Consider the following 19712-nt stretch of genomic DNA (forward strand, 5'->3'; position numbering starts at 1 on the left):
TTGCCGTCTGCCGCTCCGTAGCAAGTAACGGTCCATGGACCAGACACCGCCGCTGTGTGGGAGCTCTCAGGTGGTTTTCAGAGTCCCTTGATGCCGCTGAGAATGGAGCGCAGGAGATATTGGAGGAACAGGCGCCAGAGTTCACTCACTCCGCGTCCTGCATTCCAGCTCCGGAACCGGAAGTCCTTCGTACATAGACTTTTATTATGGGATAAATGTGGAAGAAAAAAAAATATCTAAAGTGAAAAAACAAACAAACAGAAGTCTCTTCTAGGATTCAAACCTGGGATTTCTACATATAAGCATTGAACACCAGGCTATAGTATTACCACAAGGTTATGTTTTTTTTCTATGCTTATAAGCTAACGTATATTACTGGTCCCTTCATAATCATATATTGTGCCTGTGAATAAAACAGTAATATGTATATTAGCTTTCTGAGCAGATATCAGTGTGGTGAAGCTATAGTACATAGTGTATATGATATGTACATGTTAGGACACAGCTCTGTCCTCAGTCCTGTGAATCAAGGGGAGGGGGGAGTTTGCAGAGCACAGGGGGTGTTACAAAGCAGTGCTCAAAGAATTCAGCCCTGCCTCCTGGTGCTTGAACTTGTCATTTGCATATAAATAAAATGCATATTACCCTGCAACTGTTTAGCATACACACAAAAGAGAGCATGCTGAGCCCTACCAGGCAGTATGTCTGGTTTAATAGGATTGATCCTGATGACTAGTGGCGTCGCTAGAGGGGGGCGAGGGGGGGAAATCACCCCCCTATGTTGTTCTTTGCCCCCCCGGGTGCCCCACTGCTGATTCCCCAAAGCAGCTGCGCTGCCTCTTGAGCCCCAGGGGAATACTAATGAGCGCTTCCATTATGGAAGCGCTCATTAGTACCGAAAGACCAGGAAGTGGTGAACGCTATGTACTTACCGCTTCCTGGTCCTCGGCTGTCGGCTGTGCAGGGCGCTCTGTGACCTCACGCTGTGCCCGCCAGTTCAGAGCACAGTCGACTGAGGAGACAGAAAATTGCAGGCGGCGTCCAGGAGCAGGAGAGGTAAGTGTTTTTTTATTTTGTAAAAAATGAGGCTGCTGGGGGCATAATGGGGGCTAATTAGAGACATAATGGGGCTAATTAGAAACATAATAGGGGCTAATTAGACTTAGACTATTAGAGGCATAATGGGGCTAATGAGGCATATGGGAGCTAATGAGGCATATGGGAGCTAATGAGGTATATGGGGGCTAATAAGATGCATAATGGGGGCTAATGAGAGGCATCATTGGGGCTAATTAGAGACACAATGGGGGCTAATTAGACTATTAGAGGCATAATGGGGGCTAATGAGGCATATGGGGGATAATGAGAGGCATCATGGGGGCTAATTAGAGACACAATGGGGGCTAATTAGACTATTAGAGGCATAATGTGGGCTAATGAGGCATATGGAGGATAATGAGCAATATGGGGGCTAATGAGCCATATGGGGGCTAATAAGAGGCATAATATTGGCTAATGAGAGTCATAATGGGGCTAATTAGAGACATAATGGGGCTAATTAGAAACATAATGGGGCTAATTAGACTATTAGAGGCATAATGGGGCTAATGAGGCATATGGGAGCTAATGAGGCATATGGGGGCTAATGAGGCATATGGGGGCTAATAAGATGCATAATGGGGGCTAATGAGAGGCATCATGGGGGCTAATTAGAGACACAATGGGGCTAATGAGGCATATGGGGGCTAATGAGGCATATGGGGGCTAATAAGGCATATGGGGGCTAATAAGAGGCATAATGTGGGCTAATGAGGCATAATGGCTTATAATGGGGGCTAATGAGAGGCATGGGGGCTGATATGGGGGTGATGAGAGGCATAATGGGGGCTAATAAGAGGCATAATGGGGGCTAATGAGGCATAAGGGCTTATAATGGGGCTAATGAGGCATAAGGGCTGATATGGGGGCTAATTAGAGGCATGGGGGCTGATATGTGGGTGATAAGAGGCATAATGGGGGCTAATAAGAGGAATAATGGGGGCTAATAAGAGGAATAATGGGGGCTAATAAGAGGAATAATGGGGGCTAATGAGGCATAAGGGCTTATAATGGGGGCTAATGAGGCATAAGGGCTGATATGGGGGCTAATGAGAGGCATGGGGGCTGATATGGGAGTGATGAGAGGCATAATGGGGGCTAATGAGAGGCATAATAACAGTGTCATCCACAGAGGCCCCCATAACAGTGTGTCTTCCACAGATCCACCATAACAGTGCGCCTGCGCACTGACGAGAGACAGAAAGAAGGGGAAAGAATCCGCGGAAGCAAGCAGAGGACGGCACAGCAGACGACTGAATAGCTTCTTTTGTAAGTAAATTGTTTTATTATAAATGTATCCCTGCATACCGCAATTCTCTCGTATTTTGTAATCTTATTTATATATACTTATTTTGTTTTTGCCCCCCCATTTTTGACTGTGGTATCTTTGTGCCCTCCCCCCCTATATATTGTTCCTAGAGTCGCCACTGCTGATGACAGAGAAGCATTAAAAATACATTGCCTTGCCTCTGTGGTGGGGTCAGCAAAGAAAGTACCCAATAGGCAAGTAAGAAGTCCTGACACAGCTAGCTATCCCCTGGGCTGGAGAAGAAATTAACAGCATCAGCGGTTGCTTTGGGGATAATAAGGCGGCTGAAAGAAGAAACACAATGACATGATAAGTAGGAAAGAAGTATACTGAGGAGAGATCATGCTGGTAGCACAGCACAGGAAAGAAGTTCATTGAGGAGTAATCATACTCACAGCACTTCTTTCCTGTGCTGAGCACTATCTCTCCTTTCTCAAGTATACTTCTTTTCTACCTATCCTGCCTTTGTGTTTATTTTTTTTATTTTTTTTAATGAGATTATATTTTAAGATCATTGATTTTTTTTTTGATTTTTTTTTAGCATCTGCAAATATCAATGCTATAAAGATCAAGTCATTGCTTGATATTCCAAGCAAGATAGAAGAATACTACTTAAGAGGATATATGGTTGCTGCAATCCATCCAATTATTGTTTCTAGTGGTCGTAGAAGGCAGTTACCCATTAGTTTCTTGTATCGAGTAGTACTATATCGACTTAAATTAAGGTAAGCTACTTTTAAACATCTTTCATACTTCTGTACCTTTTTCCTTCAGGTTCCAAACGGTTAGTTACAATAGTATATCAGTTCCTAATTCCAGATGTCTGATCAACTTAAAATTTAGCAGCAAGTCAATGCATCATGCCCTATTCACACAGATGTAATACGATGCAGGCAGGCTAGATGCAGGAAGAGCCACTATAGAGCATATATAGTGACAAAAACTGGATTGGAACTGAAAATAGGAAGACATTTCTCAAGGCTTCTTTGGGAAATATTTCTCTGCTTTTACATGGCATTGTAACATTGCCCTTTAGAAAAACACCTCTGAATTCAGGAAAAGTGGGGTAACTGTACATCTATTTACAGTCTTTAAACTTGATGGATGATCAGAAGCTCAGCAAGCACCATTGCATCCAAAAATGACATGCCTGCCAATATCACATGCACACACCAAGAGTCCTACCACACCGCCCAGGCAAGAGCCCAGAAAAATTTAATTTAGACGCAGATGTGGAAATGTGCCAGATTTGCAGATAAACAAGTTGTTTTCCATATAGCTGCTGTATCCTTGTTAGCCTGACGTAGAGTTCCAGCACACCGCCTGGGCCACACCCCAGTAAAAATTAATTTAGACAAAGGCATGGAAGTGTGCCACATTTGTGGAATCAAATTTTCCATATAACAGCAGTATCCTTGCTTGCCTGGTCAAGAGTCCCAGCACACTACCTGGGCCACAAGCCCAAAAAAAAAGAAGTAATTTAACCGAAGGTATGGAAGTGTGCCACATTTCCGAACCGTCAAGTCAAATTTTCCATACAGCAGTGGTACCCTTGCTTGCCTGTCCAAGAGTACCAGCACACTGCCTGTGCTGCACCCCAGAAATATGAAATCTAGGCAAACGTATGGAAGTGCTCCACATTTGCAAACCAACTAGTCAAATTTTCCATATAGCAGTGGTACTCTTGATTATGTAGCCACGAGTTCCACGACACTGCTCTGGCCAGAGCTCAGAAAATTTTTATTTAGACGAAAGAGAGGAGGTGTGCCACATTCACCGCAACTAAGTGGTACGGCAGCAACTGAACCGCCAGCAACTTTGCCCGGTGGGAACTTGCACATAAGCTAATTGCTGGTCGAAAATAGTTTTCTCATGGCCACACATGTCTAATAATAGAGTGGAGGACATGGAGGTGATGCTGCATCATGTGCTGCATTACAACCCTGGTACCTATGTATGTGTTTGAACACCTACAACTTATTTTAATCCTGCAGATCTTACACACAGCTGTGGTTTGTGTGCTGGCCTCGTGGAGGAATAAATGCTATATGGGAGTTGCATGCACAGAGTCAGCCAAGCTTGGCCTAGGTCTGGCTGGTTTTGATTCTGCGTCTTCAAGTATCAGCAGCATCACCAGTTCCCAAGCTGACCACAGTAGAAGCAGTTCTGGCTCTAACAGTTCTTTTGGAGGCTTTGGGCATACATTGCCTCCATTATTTATTGCCACTACCCTTCTCCTCTTATGTTTCCTCCTCAGCACCCCAATTTGGCTCCCAGATCCTGTCCAACACATAATCAACTCATGGATAGTCTAACTGCTTTTTCCATACCAATTATTCTAAATAATCATCCACTGCCTAAATTGGACGGTGTAAAAGAAAACAAAAAATATTTATTAATATGCAGATGGGATCTGTATCCTCACATAGAGTGTCCACTGTGCAGCATAGTCGAGCACAATTTTGTACTGTGTAAGGATACAGGGGTCTGTGTTAATGCACACTATGGATATTTGTGCATTATAGAGAACCCAGATAGAATGGCTCTCAACATTTGAAAAGACAGACCTGATTCCTTGATCAAAAATATCCACAAATCTAGCAGTGTCCTCTTATCAGATAATAGGTTATTAGGTCACTTTATAGGGTTAGAGTATCTCAATGCTTAAAGCCACATAGTCATAGAATCATGAGCTGATAGACATACAGCTAACCTCTGGATACATTATAGAGAGCCCCCAGTGCAGTGTCTTGGGGGCAGAGGAGTGCAAAGCTGCAGGGTCAGTAGACCCTGATCAGCTCTGTCCTGTACAAATCCTCCTCTCCTCCAGCAGGCTTGTTTCCCCTGTAACTGGGGCTCCTTTGGATGCTCCAGTTACAGTGGAAATAGTGCAAAAAAATATATACATATATACTAGCTGATGGACCTCGGGTATATTTAATCATTTAATTTAATGTTTGTATGTGTCGTTAAAAGATATCAACACTATCCATTATATAAGTGACATCTACAGCACCCTGCTCCCAAAACAGTGACCCCCCACAGTGCCCTGTCCCTTAAAATTGGACCTCCACAGCAGCCCACCCCCTTAACTTTGACCTTTACAGCAGCCTCCCCCTTTAACAATGACTTTCACAGCATACCACCCCCTTGACAGTGACCTCCACAGGGGCCCGCCCCCTTAACAGTGGCCTTTTGGCGTGTACTTTTGAACAGCTCACTCTAAGACAGCAGCACTGTGCTGTCTGAGTGCGAGCTACAGGGAGAAAGTCACCCTCCCTCCCGCCCCTGCAGCTGACAGAAGTTGATTTTGACCTTCATTTTTTCAATCCCCGTCGGCTCAGGATTGGGGGGGCATGGCCTAGCCAGATCTGGGCGTGGCTTAGCTGGACCTAGAAGTTGATTTTTAACTTCATTTTTTCAATCTCATTCGACTGAAGAGTAAGAGGGTGTGTGGCCGAACCAGATAGGGAACATGTCCTTTTGAACAGCTCACTCTAAGACAGCAGCACTGTGCTGTCTGAGTGCGAGGTACAGGGAGAAAGTCACCCTCCCTCCCACCCCTGCAGCTGACAGAAGTTGATTTTTACCTTCATTTTTTCAATCCCCGTTGGCTCAGAAATGGGGGGGCATGGCCTAGCCAGATCTGGGCGTGGCTTAGCTGGACCTAGAAGTTGATTTTTAACTTCATTTTTTCAATCTCATTCGGCTGAAGAGTGGGAGGGTGTGTGGCCTAACCGGAGCGGGGGCATGTCCTTTTGAACAGCTCACTCTAAGACAGCAGCACTGTGCTGTCTGAGTGTAAGCTGCAGGGAGAAAGTCACCCTCCCACCCACCCCTGCAGCTGACAGAAGTTGATTTTACCTTCATTTTTTCAATCCCCATTGGCTCAGGAGTGGGAGGGGGCGTAGCCTAAACAGATCAGGGGCATGGCATAGCAGGACCTGGGGGGCGGGGTTTTAAGTCTTTTGAGGGTGGACACATTGTGGCAGGGGGTGTGTCTGGGCTCCTTCCTGCAAGAGTGACACCCCTCTGGGCACCTTACTGGCTCATTTGCATACCAAATAAACTGGATTTTCAGAGGATAAAAACATCTATTGCTGGAACAAAGGCACATCTTGAAATAAAGTACTAAGTGCTATTAGGCCACGGCTTTACTGCAATAGCCATTATCCTGGTGACAGATTTCCTTAAAGCTCTCCTACAGCAGTGAAGATAAATGGCTGGGTTGTTATGGAAACCTGGAGTAAAACTGTGTATGTGGAGACTAGAGGACCTGCTTCTATTGGCTGATAAGGGTCATGTGACCAAGCTTCTATTGGCTAATGCATTTTTGGGGAATATCTCAGGAGCGGTACGTGGTCTAAAACCTGTCGTTTCCTAGCGCCGCCCAGCTCATTATTATTCACTGCGCTGGGCGGCTCTTACATTCCCCGATCCTGTCAGTTCCCGCGCATGCCTGATAGATACTTATGGGCATCGGCCTCAATCGGACCATCTGCGCATGCGCCGGCTCTCTCCCAAGCCTGTAATTGAATCCGATCTCTCCTCCAAGGCACTAGTATCCAGCGCATTCAGAGCGCTGATGTCATCAGAAATTCAGATGGTTAATGCGCCTGCGTCGGCCAAGAAACTCTTCTCTCGGGTGACAGGATCGGGGAATGTAAGAGCCGCCCAGCGCAGTGAATAATAATGAGCTGGGAGCGGCGCTAGGAAACGACAGTTGAGGCACGGCTGGGCACAAAGGTAGGAGAAAAAACGCCCCTTGGGCATAAAGAAATGTGATTGACAGATCAATATAAAGTTGTTTTTACATGGTTTACAATGCAGACGGGGGGTACTTTTATATCATTGGAATACACTTTAATAGATCTATGACTGCATAGGAATAACTAAATATGTTTATAGGGCCTGTCAGTGTCCCTTTAATCTGAAGTGCTTGTTAACTCAGCATCTACATAGATTTTGTTTTGTGGGTGCAGTGCACAATCTTTTTACCCTGCCCTGAGCCCAGTGACACAGAAAAAGAACTTTTATCCATCTGTTAGGTGGGTGGTGGCAGCCATTTTATGCAAGCTCAGTGCACCAGCACAGCATATGTGCATTTGTGACATTCAAATCCAAGCTTGAAATACTGCAATAATAATCTGGGTTTAAAAAAACACCCATTTTTGGCAATATCCTACATCTGGTGCCTTTGCAGCATTTGTCAGTGTGAAATAGAAGCTTACAATACTTCAATAATTTTCGGGGTTTAAAAAAATCACCCATTTTTTGCAAGACCCTACATTGGGGCCTTTGGAGCATTTGTCAGTGTGAAATCCAATCTTGAAATACTACAATAATTTTCTGAGTTTAAAAAAAACACAAATTTTTGGCAATATCCTACATTTGGTGCCTTTGCAGCATTTGTCAGTGTGTAAGACAAGCTTGAAATATTTCAATAATTTTCTGGGTTTAAAAAAACACAAATTTTGAACAAAAAACTAAATTTGCAGCCTTTGCTGCATCTGTCAGTGTGAGATACACGCGTTAGATACTGGTGTTCTATTCTGTTATTAAAAAAAAACACCCATTTTGGGCAAAATACTTAATTTTGCAGCCTTGTCTGCATCTGTCAGTGTGAGATACAAGCTTGAAATGCTGCAATAATATTCTGGGTTTAAAAAAACACCCATTTTTGGCAATCCCCTACGCTGCCTATGCTGCATTTGTTAGTGTGGCATACAAGCTTGAAATACTGCAATAATTTTCTGGGTTTTAAAAAACACCCTTTATGGGCAAAAGACTAAATTTTACAGCCCTTGTTGCATCTGTCAGTGTGAGATACACGCATTAGATACTGATATTTCCTCTGTTATTAAAAAAAACACCCATTTTGGGCAAAAAAATAAATTTGCAGCCTTTGCTGCATCTGTCAGTGTGAGATACACGCGTTAGATACTGATGTTCAATTCTGTTATAAAAAAATACCAATTTTGGCCAAAATACTTAATTTTGCAGCCTATGCTGCATTTGTTAGTGTGACATACAAGCTAGAAATACTTCAATAAAATAATTTTCTGGGTTTAAATAAACACCAATTTTGGACAAAAAACAAAATTAGCCTCCTTGAAAAAAAAATGCTTCTGGCGATGATGGAAGAGGATGTGGCACAGGAGGAGGAGGAGGAGGAGGAGGAGGAGGGATAGTTTCATAGGGTTTCCGGCCAGTCATTCACAAGTGTCTCCGAGGGTGGGTTACTGCACCCACAAACGCCAGGTACACAATTGTCCAGTCAGGGCACAGTTCTGGAGGAAGACGAGGTGGAGGATGAGGAGGAGGAGATGGAGGAGGAGGAACAGTGTTCACAGCAGGGTGGCACCCAAACCAGCTCATGGCCATCACTGGTGCGTGGCTGGGGGGATACAGAGGACACAGACAATACACCTCCCACAGAGGACAGCTTGTCGTTGCCTCTGGGCAGCCTGGCACACATAAGCGATTACATGCTGCAGTGTCTCCGCAACGACCACCGAGTTTTCCACATTCTAACTTGTGCTGATTACTGGGTGGCCACACTACTGGATCCCTGTTACAAGGACAACGTACCGTCCTTAAATCCGTCACTGGAGCGTGATCGTAAGATGCGCGAGTACCAGCGCACGCTGGTAGACGCGCTGCTGGAGGCATTCCCACCTGACAGCGGGGGCACAGTGAAAGCACAAGGCGAAGGCAGAAGAGGAGGAAGAGGTCGCAGCTGGGGCACCACCAGCACCTCAGAAGGCAGGGTTAGCATGGCCGAAATGTGGAAAAGCTTTGTTAGCACTCCACAACAACCAGCACCACCAGCTGATATGGAACGTCTTAGCAGGAGGCAGCATTTCAGCAACATGATGGAGCAGTATGTGTGCACACGCCTACACGTACTGAATGACAGGTCTGCCCCCTTCAACTTCTGGGTCTCCAAATTGGGCACATGGCCTGAGCTTGCCCTTTACGCCTTGGAGGTGCTGTTTAGCACGGCAGGGGGCGTTATCATAGACAAGCGCAGCCGCCTGTCCGCAGCCAATGTGGACAAGCTCACGTTCATTAAAATGAACCAGGCATGGATCCCACAGGACTTGTCCGTACCTTGTGCAGAATAGACATGTATACCGGCCTTACCCAGCCATTGTTATACTACAGTGCAATTGCTCATTGTTGTATTTTGGATATTTCCCACTCTTTTGGAGTGTACCCTAATAAAAAATAATAATAATAAAAAATGAAAACTAAAAACCAGTGTTGGCTACCTCGTCCTCCTCCACCGCTACGTCCACCACCTCCTCAAACTCCTACTCCATATGGACCTCCACCTCATAAATCAAGATAATTTTTTTTTATTTGTACGTATTTTATTTTATTTTATGTCATTTCACTAATTTGTCTCTTACATTTTCTGGTGAAATTCACCAATTTGTGGCTGTGATATACCACTGCTATACCTAGTAGACAGGTAAACATCCAAAAATAGTAAAACCGCAGCACTCTCTTGACAAGAGAGTGCTGCGGTTTTACTATTTTTGGATGCATACTTGGAGGGACGCTACAGACTGTCGTTCAACACCGCGTGCACCACCACATTGAGGCTGGTATACCCTTAGTGCTGCTACACAATCTATCTTTTGTTAGTAGACAGGTAAAAACATTTCACTAATTTGTCTGTTACATATTCGGGTGAAATTCACCAATTTTTAGGTGTGATATACCCCTGCTCTACCTCGTAGACAGGTAAAAACATTTTGCTAATTTGTCTGTTACGTTCTCGGGTGACATTTGACAATTTTTGCCGTGATTAAACCCCTGCTCTGCATAGATTTATATCAAGCTGAAAGCTCAAGGGGAGTACCTTTTCTGCTGTAGCTATGGGGGCGTGTCTCAGCTCTCCCTATCACAGCTCAGGAATCAGATGAAGGATGAAACTGAGCATGTGCAGCCTTCTCAGTGAGCAGGTCATAGAAATAAGAAAACAAACAGCAGGTGGCGCTATACAGATACATTTTATTAACCCCTTAAGGACACATGACGTACCGGTACGGCATGTTTCCCGAGTCCTTAAGGGCACATGACGTACCGGTACGTCATGGCTTTAAATAGCGATGCCGGCGCCGCAGGGGTTAATCGGAACGGGATGCCGGCTGAAATCATTCAGCCGGCATCCTGTAACAATGCAGGGGGTGGTCATTTGACCCCCCCGCATCGACGATCGCAGAAAACCGCAGGTCAATTCAGACCTGCGGTTTTCTGCGTTTCCGGTCCATTCGGGTGTCCTGTGACCCGATGAACTGGAAAAAGACTGCGATCGGTGGCGTAATTATACACCACCTATCGCAGTCCGAGGATTTGGAGAGGCGGTGCTGGCTCTGGTGCTGAATGCCGCTGTCCAGGGTGCTGATTGGTGCAGGGGAGAGAGGCGCGAGATTCAAACTTCCTGCGCTCCTCTCTCCCCTCCTCTTCCTGTCCAGCACCCTGACCGTGCAGCATCGTCCAGCACCAGCTCCTGTGTCCCCCTAATCGCCATCCATCACCCTCCTGCACCCATCGCCACCCAGGTAGGTTAGGGTCAGTGAGGGAGAGGCACCGTTAGGCAGGGAAAGAAGGGAAAAGTTAGAAAAAAAAAAACACATTTATTCTAAACTTTTTTGTTTCAGCTTTCAGACCCCAGACCCCCCCTGCCACTTGCCCCCCCGCATTCCCCCCACCCACCAACCCCCCCCCACCTCATCGGATGACGATGAGCCACCAAGGCATGCTAGGGATCCTGTGGCCCACCCTAGTACGAGCCGCCCTGGGGTTCGTACTGGTTTCCCGGCCCACCAAATAAGCCCACCGGAGCCCCCTGCCGATGAACTTAGCTGGTGTCCCCCAGTGGACTTTGAGCCCGAGATTCCGGATTTTGCTGGCAATCCAGGAATCCAGATTCCCACAGTGGGGTTTACTGAAATTGACTTTTTTAGTTTTTTTTTCAGTAACCCACTGGTGAATCTGATGGTGGAGCAGACGAATCTGTATGCCCAACAGTTCGTCGCTCAAAACCCGGGCTCATTTTTGGCTAGACCCGGTGGCTGGACGCCGGTCAGTGCAGCCGAGATGAGGACATTTTGGGGCCTCGTGCTGCATATGGGTCTAGTGCAAAAACCCAGTGTCAGGCAATACAGGAGTGGGGACATACTCTACCAGACCCCACTGTACAGTACGGCCATGACACGCTCCCGGTTTGAGGCCATCCGGAAATGTCTGCATTATTCCGATAATGCAGCATGTCCCCCCCGAAGTGATCCTGCCTATGACCGGCTGTACAAGATACGGCCGGTCATCGATCACTTTGGGGCCACATTTCAGCAGGCCTACGTACCTGGAAGGGAGGTCGCGGTTGATGAGTCTCTCGTTGCGTTCAAGGGGAGACTCAGTTTCCGCCAATACATTCCCACAAAGCGGGATAGGTATGGCGTGAAGCTATACAAAATTTGTGAGAGTACCTCAGGGTACACTTACAAATTTCGTGTGTACGAGGGGCGAGATTCCCGGATTCAACCACCAGAATGTCCCCCCACTCTGGGTGTTACCGGGAAACTCGTGTGGGACCTTATGTACCCACTGCTGGATAAGGGTTACCACTTGTACGTGGACAACTTTTATACCAGCATTCCCTTGTTCAGGTCCCTTGCCGCCAGATCCACGTTCGCTTGTGGGACCGTGCGGAAAAATCAACGCGGCCTCCCTGCCCACCCCCTTCAGGTACCTATCCCCAGGGGTTAGACCCGTGCCCTTACCAGTGGAAGCCTGTTGCTGGTCAGGTATACGGACAAGAGGGATGTCCTTATGCTGTCCACAATCCACGGTAACAGCACCACCCCCGTCTCTGTGCGAGGTACCGCGGTCCTCAAGCCCGATTGTATCGTCGCCTACAATCGGTATATGGGAGGAGTTGATCTCTCTGATCAAGTCCTCAAGCCATATAACGCCATGCGCAAAACCCGGGCATGGTACAAAAAAGTTGCGGTCTACTTGGTACAGGTTGCCATGTACAACTCTTTTGTACTATCCCAAAGCGCTGGCAGCACAGGGACATTCCTCCAGTTCTATGAGGCAGTCCTCAAAGACCTGATCTTTTCGGACCGGGAAAGAGCAGGCCGGAGTACCTCGGGAACTGGAGGCGCCCGGATCGTCCCTGGCCAACACTTTCCAGGTGTGGTCCCCCATACTGGAAAGAAGGGACGAACCCAAAAAAGATGCAGAGTGTGTCACAAGAGGGGGATACGGAAGGACACCACTCCTCAGTGTGACACTTGCCCCGATCATCCGGGCCTCTGCGTTATCGATTGCTTCAGGGAGTATCACACTTCCATGGAGTACTAAATTTTTATAATCTCCAACAGTCCCCTAGAGAACATAAAAAACTATGTCTCTCAGACTTTGGAGACACAGAAACAATTTTTTTTCCCCAAAAAAATATTAGTTTTGGTGCAGGCATCCTCAAACTGCGGCCCTCCAGATGTTGTAAAACTATAACTCCCAGCATACCCAGACAACCTACAGCCATCAGCAGGGCATGGTGGGAATTGTAGTTTTACAACATCTGGAGGGCCGCAGTTTTAGGATGCCTGCTTAGTGTCTCCAAAGTCTGAGAGCCATACATATTGGGCATCGTCGCGTGCGTAAAAGTCGTCGCTATAAAAATAACATTTGACCAAACCCCTCGGATGAACAGCGTTAAAAATATAAAATAAAAACGGTGCCAAAACACCCATTTTTGGGCAAAATTTTCATTTGAATCCTTTTTTTCCAGTAATAAAGCAAGGGTTAACAGCCAAAAAAAACTCAATATTTATGGCCCTGATTCTGTAGTTTGCAGAAACACCCCATATGTGGTCGTAAATGGCTATATAGCCGCACGGCAGGGCATAGAACGAAGGGAACTCCATATGGTTTCTGGAAGGCAGATTTTGATGGACAGTTTTTTTTTTGACACCATGTCCCATTAGAAGCCCCCCCGATGTAGCCTAGACTAGAAACTCCAAAAAAGTGACCCCATCTAAGAAACTACACCCCTCAAGGTATTCAAAAGTTACTTTATAAACTTTGTTAACCCTTTAGGTGTTCCACAAAACTAAATAGCAAATGTAGAAAAATTTTAGAATTTTATTTTTTTGTTACCTTGCCTCAAAAAAGTGTAATATAGAGCAACCAAAAATCATATTTACCCCTAAAATAGTCCCAAAACAACAACCACCTTATCCCATAGTTTCCTAGATGGGGTCACTTTTATGGAGTTTCTACTCTAGGGGTGCATCAGGGGGCTTGAAAGGGTACATGGTGTAAATAAACCAGTCCAGCAAAATCTGCCTTCCAAAAACCGTATGGCGTTCCCCTTCTTCTATGTCCTGCCGTTTAGCCAAATAGTAGTTTACGACCACATTTGGGGTGTTTCTGCAAACTAAAGAATCAGGGCAAACCATTTAGAGTTTTGTTTGGCTGTTAACCCATTTTTTTCAGTAATAAAGTAAGGGTTAAAAGGGAAAAATTTTCCAAAAAATAGAAATTTCTAAATTGTTTCTCCATCTGCCATTAACTCTTGTGGAACACCTAAAGGGTTAACAAAGTTTGTAAACCCAGTTTTGAATACCTTGAGGGGTGTACTTTCTTAGATGGAGTCACTTTTTTGAAATTTCTATTCTAGGGGTGCAACAGGGGGCTTCAAATGGGACATGGTATAAACAAAACCAGTCCTGCAAAATCTGCCTTCCAAAACCCATATGGCGTTCCCCTCTTTCTACGTGCTCCCGTTTGGCCAAACAGTAGTTTACGACCACATATGGGGTGTTTTTGCAAATTACAGAATCAGGGCAACCCATATTGAGTTTTGTTTGGCTGTTAACCCTTACTTTATTGCTGGAAAAAATGGGTTAAAATGGAAAATTTTCCAAAAAATAGAAATTTCTAAATTGTTTCTCCATCTGCCATTAACTCTTGTGGAACACCTAAAGGGTTAACAAAGTTTGTAAACCCAGTTTTGAATACCTTGAGGGGTGTACTTTCTTAGATGGAGTCACTTTTTTGAAATTTCTATTCTAGGGGTGCAACAGGGGGCTTCAAATGGGACATGGTATAAACAAAACCAGTCCTGCAAAATCTGCCTTCCAAAACCCATATGGCGTTCCCCTCTTTCTACGTGCTCCCGTTTGGCCAAACAGTAGTTTACGACCACATATGGGGTGTTTTTGCAAATTACAGAATCAGGGCAACCCATATTGAGTTTTGTTTGGCTGTTAACCCTTACTTCATTGCTGGAAAAAATGGGTTAAAATGGAAAATTTTCCAAAAAATAGAAATTTCTAAATTGTTTCTCCATCTGCCATTAACTCTTGTGGAACACCTAAAGGGTTAACAAAGTTTGTAAACCCAGTTTTGAATACCTTGAGGGGTGTACTTTCTTAGATGGAGTCACTTTTTTAAAATTTCTATTCTAGGGGTGCAACAGGGGGCTTCAAATGGGACATGGTATAAACAAAACCAGTCCTGCAAAATCTGCCTTCCAAAACCCATATGGCGTTCCCCTCTTTCTACGTGCTCCCGTTTGGCCAAACAGTAGTTTACGACCACATATGGGGTGTTTTTGCAAACTACAGAATCAGGGCAACCCATATTGAGTTTTGTTTGGCTGTTAACCCTTACTTTATTGCTGGAAAAAATGGGTTAAAATGGAAAATTTTCCAAAAAATAGAAATTTCTAAATTGTTTCTCCATCTGCCATTAACTCTTGTGGAACACCTAAAGGGTTAACAAAGTTTGTAAACCCAGTTTTGAATACCTTGAGGGGTGTACTTTCTTAGATGGAGTCACTTTTTTGAAATTTCTATTCTAGGGGTGCAACAGGGGGCTTCAAATGGGACATGGTATAAACAAAACCAGTCCTGCAAAATCTGCCTTCCAAAACCCATATGGCGTGCCCCTCTTTCTATGTCCTCCCGTTTGGCCAAACAGTAGTTTACGACCACATATGGGGTGTTTTTGCAAACTACAGAATCAGGGCAACCCATATTGAGTTTTGTTTGGCTGTTAACCCTTACTTTATTGCTGGAAAAAATGGGTTAAAATGGAAAATTTTCCAAAAAATAGAAATTTCTAAATTGTTTCTCCATCTGCCATTAACTCTTGTGGAACACCTAAAGGGTTAACAAAGTTTGTAAACCCAGTTTTGAATACCTTGAGGGGTGTACTTTCTTAGATGGAGTCACTTTTTTGGAATTTCTATTCTAGGGGTGCAAGGGGGGGCTTGAAATGGGACATGGTATAAACAAAACCAGTCCTGCAAAATCTGCCTTCCAAAACCCAAATGGCGTTCCCCTCCTTCTATGTCCTCCCGTTTGGCCAAACAGTAGTTTACGACCACATATGGGGTGTTTCTGCAAACTACAGAATCAGGGCAACCCATTTTGAGTTTTGTTTGGCAGTTAACCCTTGTTTTTTTCCTGGAAAAAAATGATTATATTTGAAAATTTTCCAAAAAATCTAAATTCTAAAAATTTATGTCCATTTGCCATGAAGTGTTGTGGAAGACCTAAAGGGTTAACAAAGTTTGTAAAAACAGTTTTGAATACCTTGAGGGGTGTAGTTTCTAGAATGGGGTCATTTTTGGGTGGTTTCTATTATGTAAGCCTCACAAAGTGACTTCAAACCTGAACTGGTCCATAAAAAGTGGGATTTTGAAGATTTCTGAAAATTTCAAAATTTGCTTCTAAACTTCTAAGCCTTGTAACATCCCCCCAAAAAAAAATATAATTCCCAAAATGCTACAAACATGAAGTAGACATATGGGGAATGTAAAGTCATCACAATTTTTGGGGGTATTACTATGTATTACAGAAGTAGAGAAACTGAAACTTTGAAATTTGCTAATTTTTCAAAATGTTTGGTAAATATGGTATTTTTTTATGCAAAAAAATTAACTTTTTTGACCCAATTTTAGCAGTGTCATGAAGTACAATATGTGACGAAAAAACAATCTCAGAACGGCCTGGGTAAGTCAAAGCGTTTTAAAGTTATCAGCACTTAAAGTGACAGTGGTCAGATTTGCAAAAAATGGCCTGGTCCTTAAGGTGAAATAGGGCTGTGTCCTTAAGGGGTTAAATAACTCAGTGGCTATGCTAAATTTTTTATTACATGCTATTACAAACATATTCAGATCCAGTTGCTGGTTTGAAAAACATAGAATATTTTTGGTGGGACAACCTCTTTAATATAAGGCACTAGTTTATTATTGTTATTATCCATATTGCTACCTTTGGTGGTTAGACTCATTTTTCCATCACATTATGCACATCTCGTGTCCATGGTTATGACCACCCTTCAATCCAGCATCGGAGCCAGGGCTGTCTTTAATATTGATTGGACCCTGGGCAAGAATTTACTTGGGCCCCCTGGATCCCGCCTTCCCACACCCTAGCATGCAATCACGAATCAATGCATTTCTATGAGGAGTGTTTAGCATGAATGCCAGTGTTGTGCAACGCTGGACTAGGAAGCACCTTTTCTGAAAAAGCAGTGTTTACATTAAAGAGCTTGCAGAGATACGCTATAGACACCAGAACTACTACGTTTAGCTGTTGTGGTTCTGGTGACTATAGTGTCCCTTAATATAAAGAAAAAAAAGAATCAGCACAAAAGTATAAAATAAAATGGCTGTATCATTATTCTAAAAATTAAAAAAGCACAACTTCTGACACAAATACATTTTTTTTTACAGTGTGCAGATAGTACTGTATTACTAACCGCTCCATCCACCTCTCCCTCTCCCTTTTCCATCCCCCCCTTCTCCAACCACCCAGCACCCTTCCTCACATAAAACAAGTAATATATATATATATATATATATATATATATATATTTATATAATTTTATAGCTTACAGTGCATTACTGTAAATACTTACAGTTCTGAAGACTCCAGCAGGCTCAGGATCAGTGCTCTGGGCAGCTGGGCTCAGGGCTGGAAGTGGGCGCTGGAGTGCCTCCACGTGACGTCACGGCGCGGCGTACGCAAAGGATAGGGAAGGTCGGGAGGAGGAGCAAGCAAGTAAGCCCTTCACTATGCAAGCCATGCCACTCGCATAGTGAAGGATAGGATCGGGACACGGAGCCGGCAGAGCGGAGGCAAGATATTTCACGACAATGTCATTGAATTTGTGGGCAGCGGCCAGCGGGGCTCAAGAGGCAGCTACCTTGGGCCCTTCAGGAGAAACTGGGCCCGGGGCAGCTGCCCCTTTTGCCCCACGTTGAAGACAGCCCTGATCAGAGCAGGAGGAGGAGCAGGAAACTGGAATTATAAAGAAAACACAGACTTCCGGTTACGGTGCTGGAATGTAGGCTGGTGAAGTGAGGAGCTCCGCTTCAACCTCTCCCCTTAACAGCACATAGCTGCAATTTTAACCGCCGCCATAGCAGCACTACATCCCCTACTCACCCAAGAGGTCCCTCCATGGAGAGATACCTGCTCTGAAGCAGCAGTAAGCCGGCACATATGCAGGGGAGCCAGGACGGAGGGGAAGGCAATATGGCGCCGGAAGAGCACGAGCGCGCTCAGAGATGAGCCTGACAGGCACGAGGAGCGGGCGCATGAAAGCGCAGATGACTCCCACTCGCAGGACTTGTTTGTAAAAGAACAGGACGTGTTAACCCCTGAGAACCTGGGGAGCCTGCTTGAATATAAGAGATTAGCTATTGAGGTAGCCAAGCATCTTGCTACAGACCTAAACAACTCTCATTACAGCGGTGTCAGCATCACTTCAAGAACTGAGTGCTGATGTAGAATCTCACTCCTCTAGATTAGATGAAATGGAGCAAAGAATACTAGCTCTAGAGGAAGAAGCCACAGGGTCCTATAATAAAGTTAAAGAGATCTCACAGGAAAACAGTAAACTACGGGACAGCATGGAGGACCTGGAAAACAGGTCACGTAGGAACAATCTACGGATTTTGGGGGTTCCTGAATCTATGAAACCGTCCCAATTGCAGGAATTCTGTGAGGCAGAAATCCCATAGGCCCTGGGACTGACAGGCTTAAAGAGGGTGGAAAGAGCTCATCGCATAGGCTCTGCACAGTCTGCAGTATCAAACCAGCAAAACAAGTCTTCAATGCAAGGGAATAGACCCCGACAAGTTATTGTCAAATTTATGGATTTTAACCATAAAGAGGAAATCTTGAGAGCATTCCGTTCCAGAAAATCCCCCTTGGAAGTGCGAGGGGAAAAACTGCTAATCTTTGCAGACTATTCCGCAGAAGTGTCAAGGCGAAGAAAAGAATACATCATGTTATGCTCTACACCAGGGATGGCCAACCTGAGGCTCTCCAGCTGTTGCAAAACTACAACTCCCAGCATGCCCGAACAGCCTATAGGTATCAGCCTACATGGTGGGAGTTGTAGTTTTAAAACAGCTAGAAAGCCGCAGGTTGGCCATGCCTGCTCTACAATATACGCAAAGAAAATTTAATTCCAACTACAGTATCCGGTGACGTTGCGGATTCAACTGGCAGGTGAAGCGCCATTAATCTTTAAATCAATAGTGGAAGCGAGAAAATTCGCTGAAGCCCAAGGATGGACATCTGAAAAATAATTCGACTAGACCAACAAGAGATCCTCGCCAATTCTGAGACAGGAAAACGCCAGAGACGGCTCACAGCACAATACACAGTCTGACACCGTTTCGGGGCAAAGATGGAGTGGCTGGAGGAGAATCCCGGAGAAAAAACAACAGGGCGCAGAAGTCAGAGCATCTCCAAAGAGACAAAGACCCCAAAAAATGAATCGCTTTGAGACCTTAAAGACGGATTGATAAGTATTGGGAGACTATTAATATACTTAGGGAGATAGATGCAAATGTCATCAGTTATGATACCTACTCCTTGGAATAAAGGTTGTGCTGGAATAAGAAGGGGCAATTTGGGAGGGGGAAAGGTGGAGAATTTTTAGGGCTTTCAATCCAGAAAAAAGTAAAGTCTAGAAATAGTTATTGGAGGAAGACAAAAGGAGAGTAGTAGAAGGGGGTCGAGTTAAAGGGAGTTCCTTTCAGTTAGGAAAAAGAAAAGGAAAATTGTTAATGTTCGTGTTCTTTTTGTTGAATTTGTTTGTAGATTCTGCGACGGAACATTTAGTTCCCTGCTGTATGTATTTGATTACCAACTCAAAGGAATATAGAGCTAGAAAGGAAGTACTCTTTAAAGACAACGTAAGGGGGCATTATTGTATGGGGGTGGACTACACGCATATACATGTCTTAATCTTTGCA

The 19712-nt window shown here is 44.7% G+C and overlaps 1 protein-coding gene across 1 annotated transcript in view; it reads left to right on the plus strand.

Moving 5' to 3' along the window:
• The window catches only part of RFTN2 (raftlin family member 2), a 262138-nt gene that overhangs the window by 54345 nt on the left and 188081 nt on the right, over positions 1-19712 (plus strand). The window contains exon 2 of the mRNA XM_040440557.1: positions 2949-3132. Within this exon, the coding sequence (XP_040296491.1) occupies positions 2949-3132 (184 nt within the window). The remainder of the gene's footprint in view (positions 1-2948; positions 3133-19712) is intronic.

This window comes from Bufo bufo, chromosome 7, assembly GCF_905171765.1.
Source record: "Bufo bufo chromosome 7, aBufBuf1.1, whole genome shotgun sequence".
NCBI classification, from domain to species: Eukaryota; Metazoa; Chordata; class Amphibia; order Anura; family Bufonidae; genus Bufo; species Bufo bufo.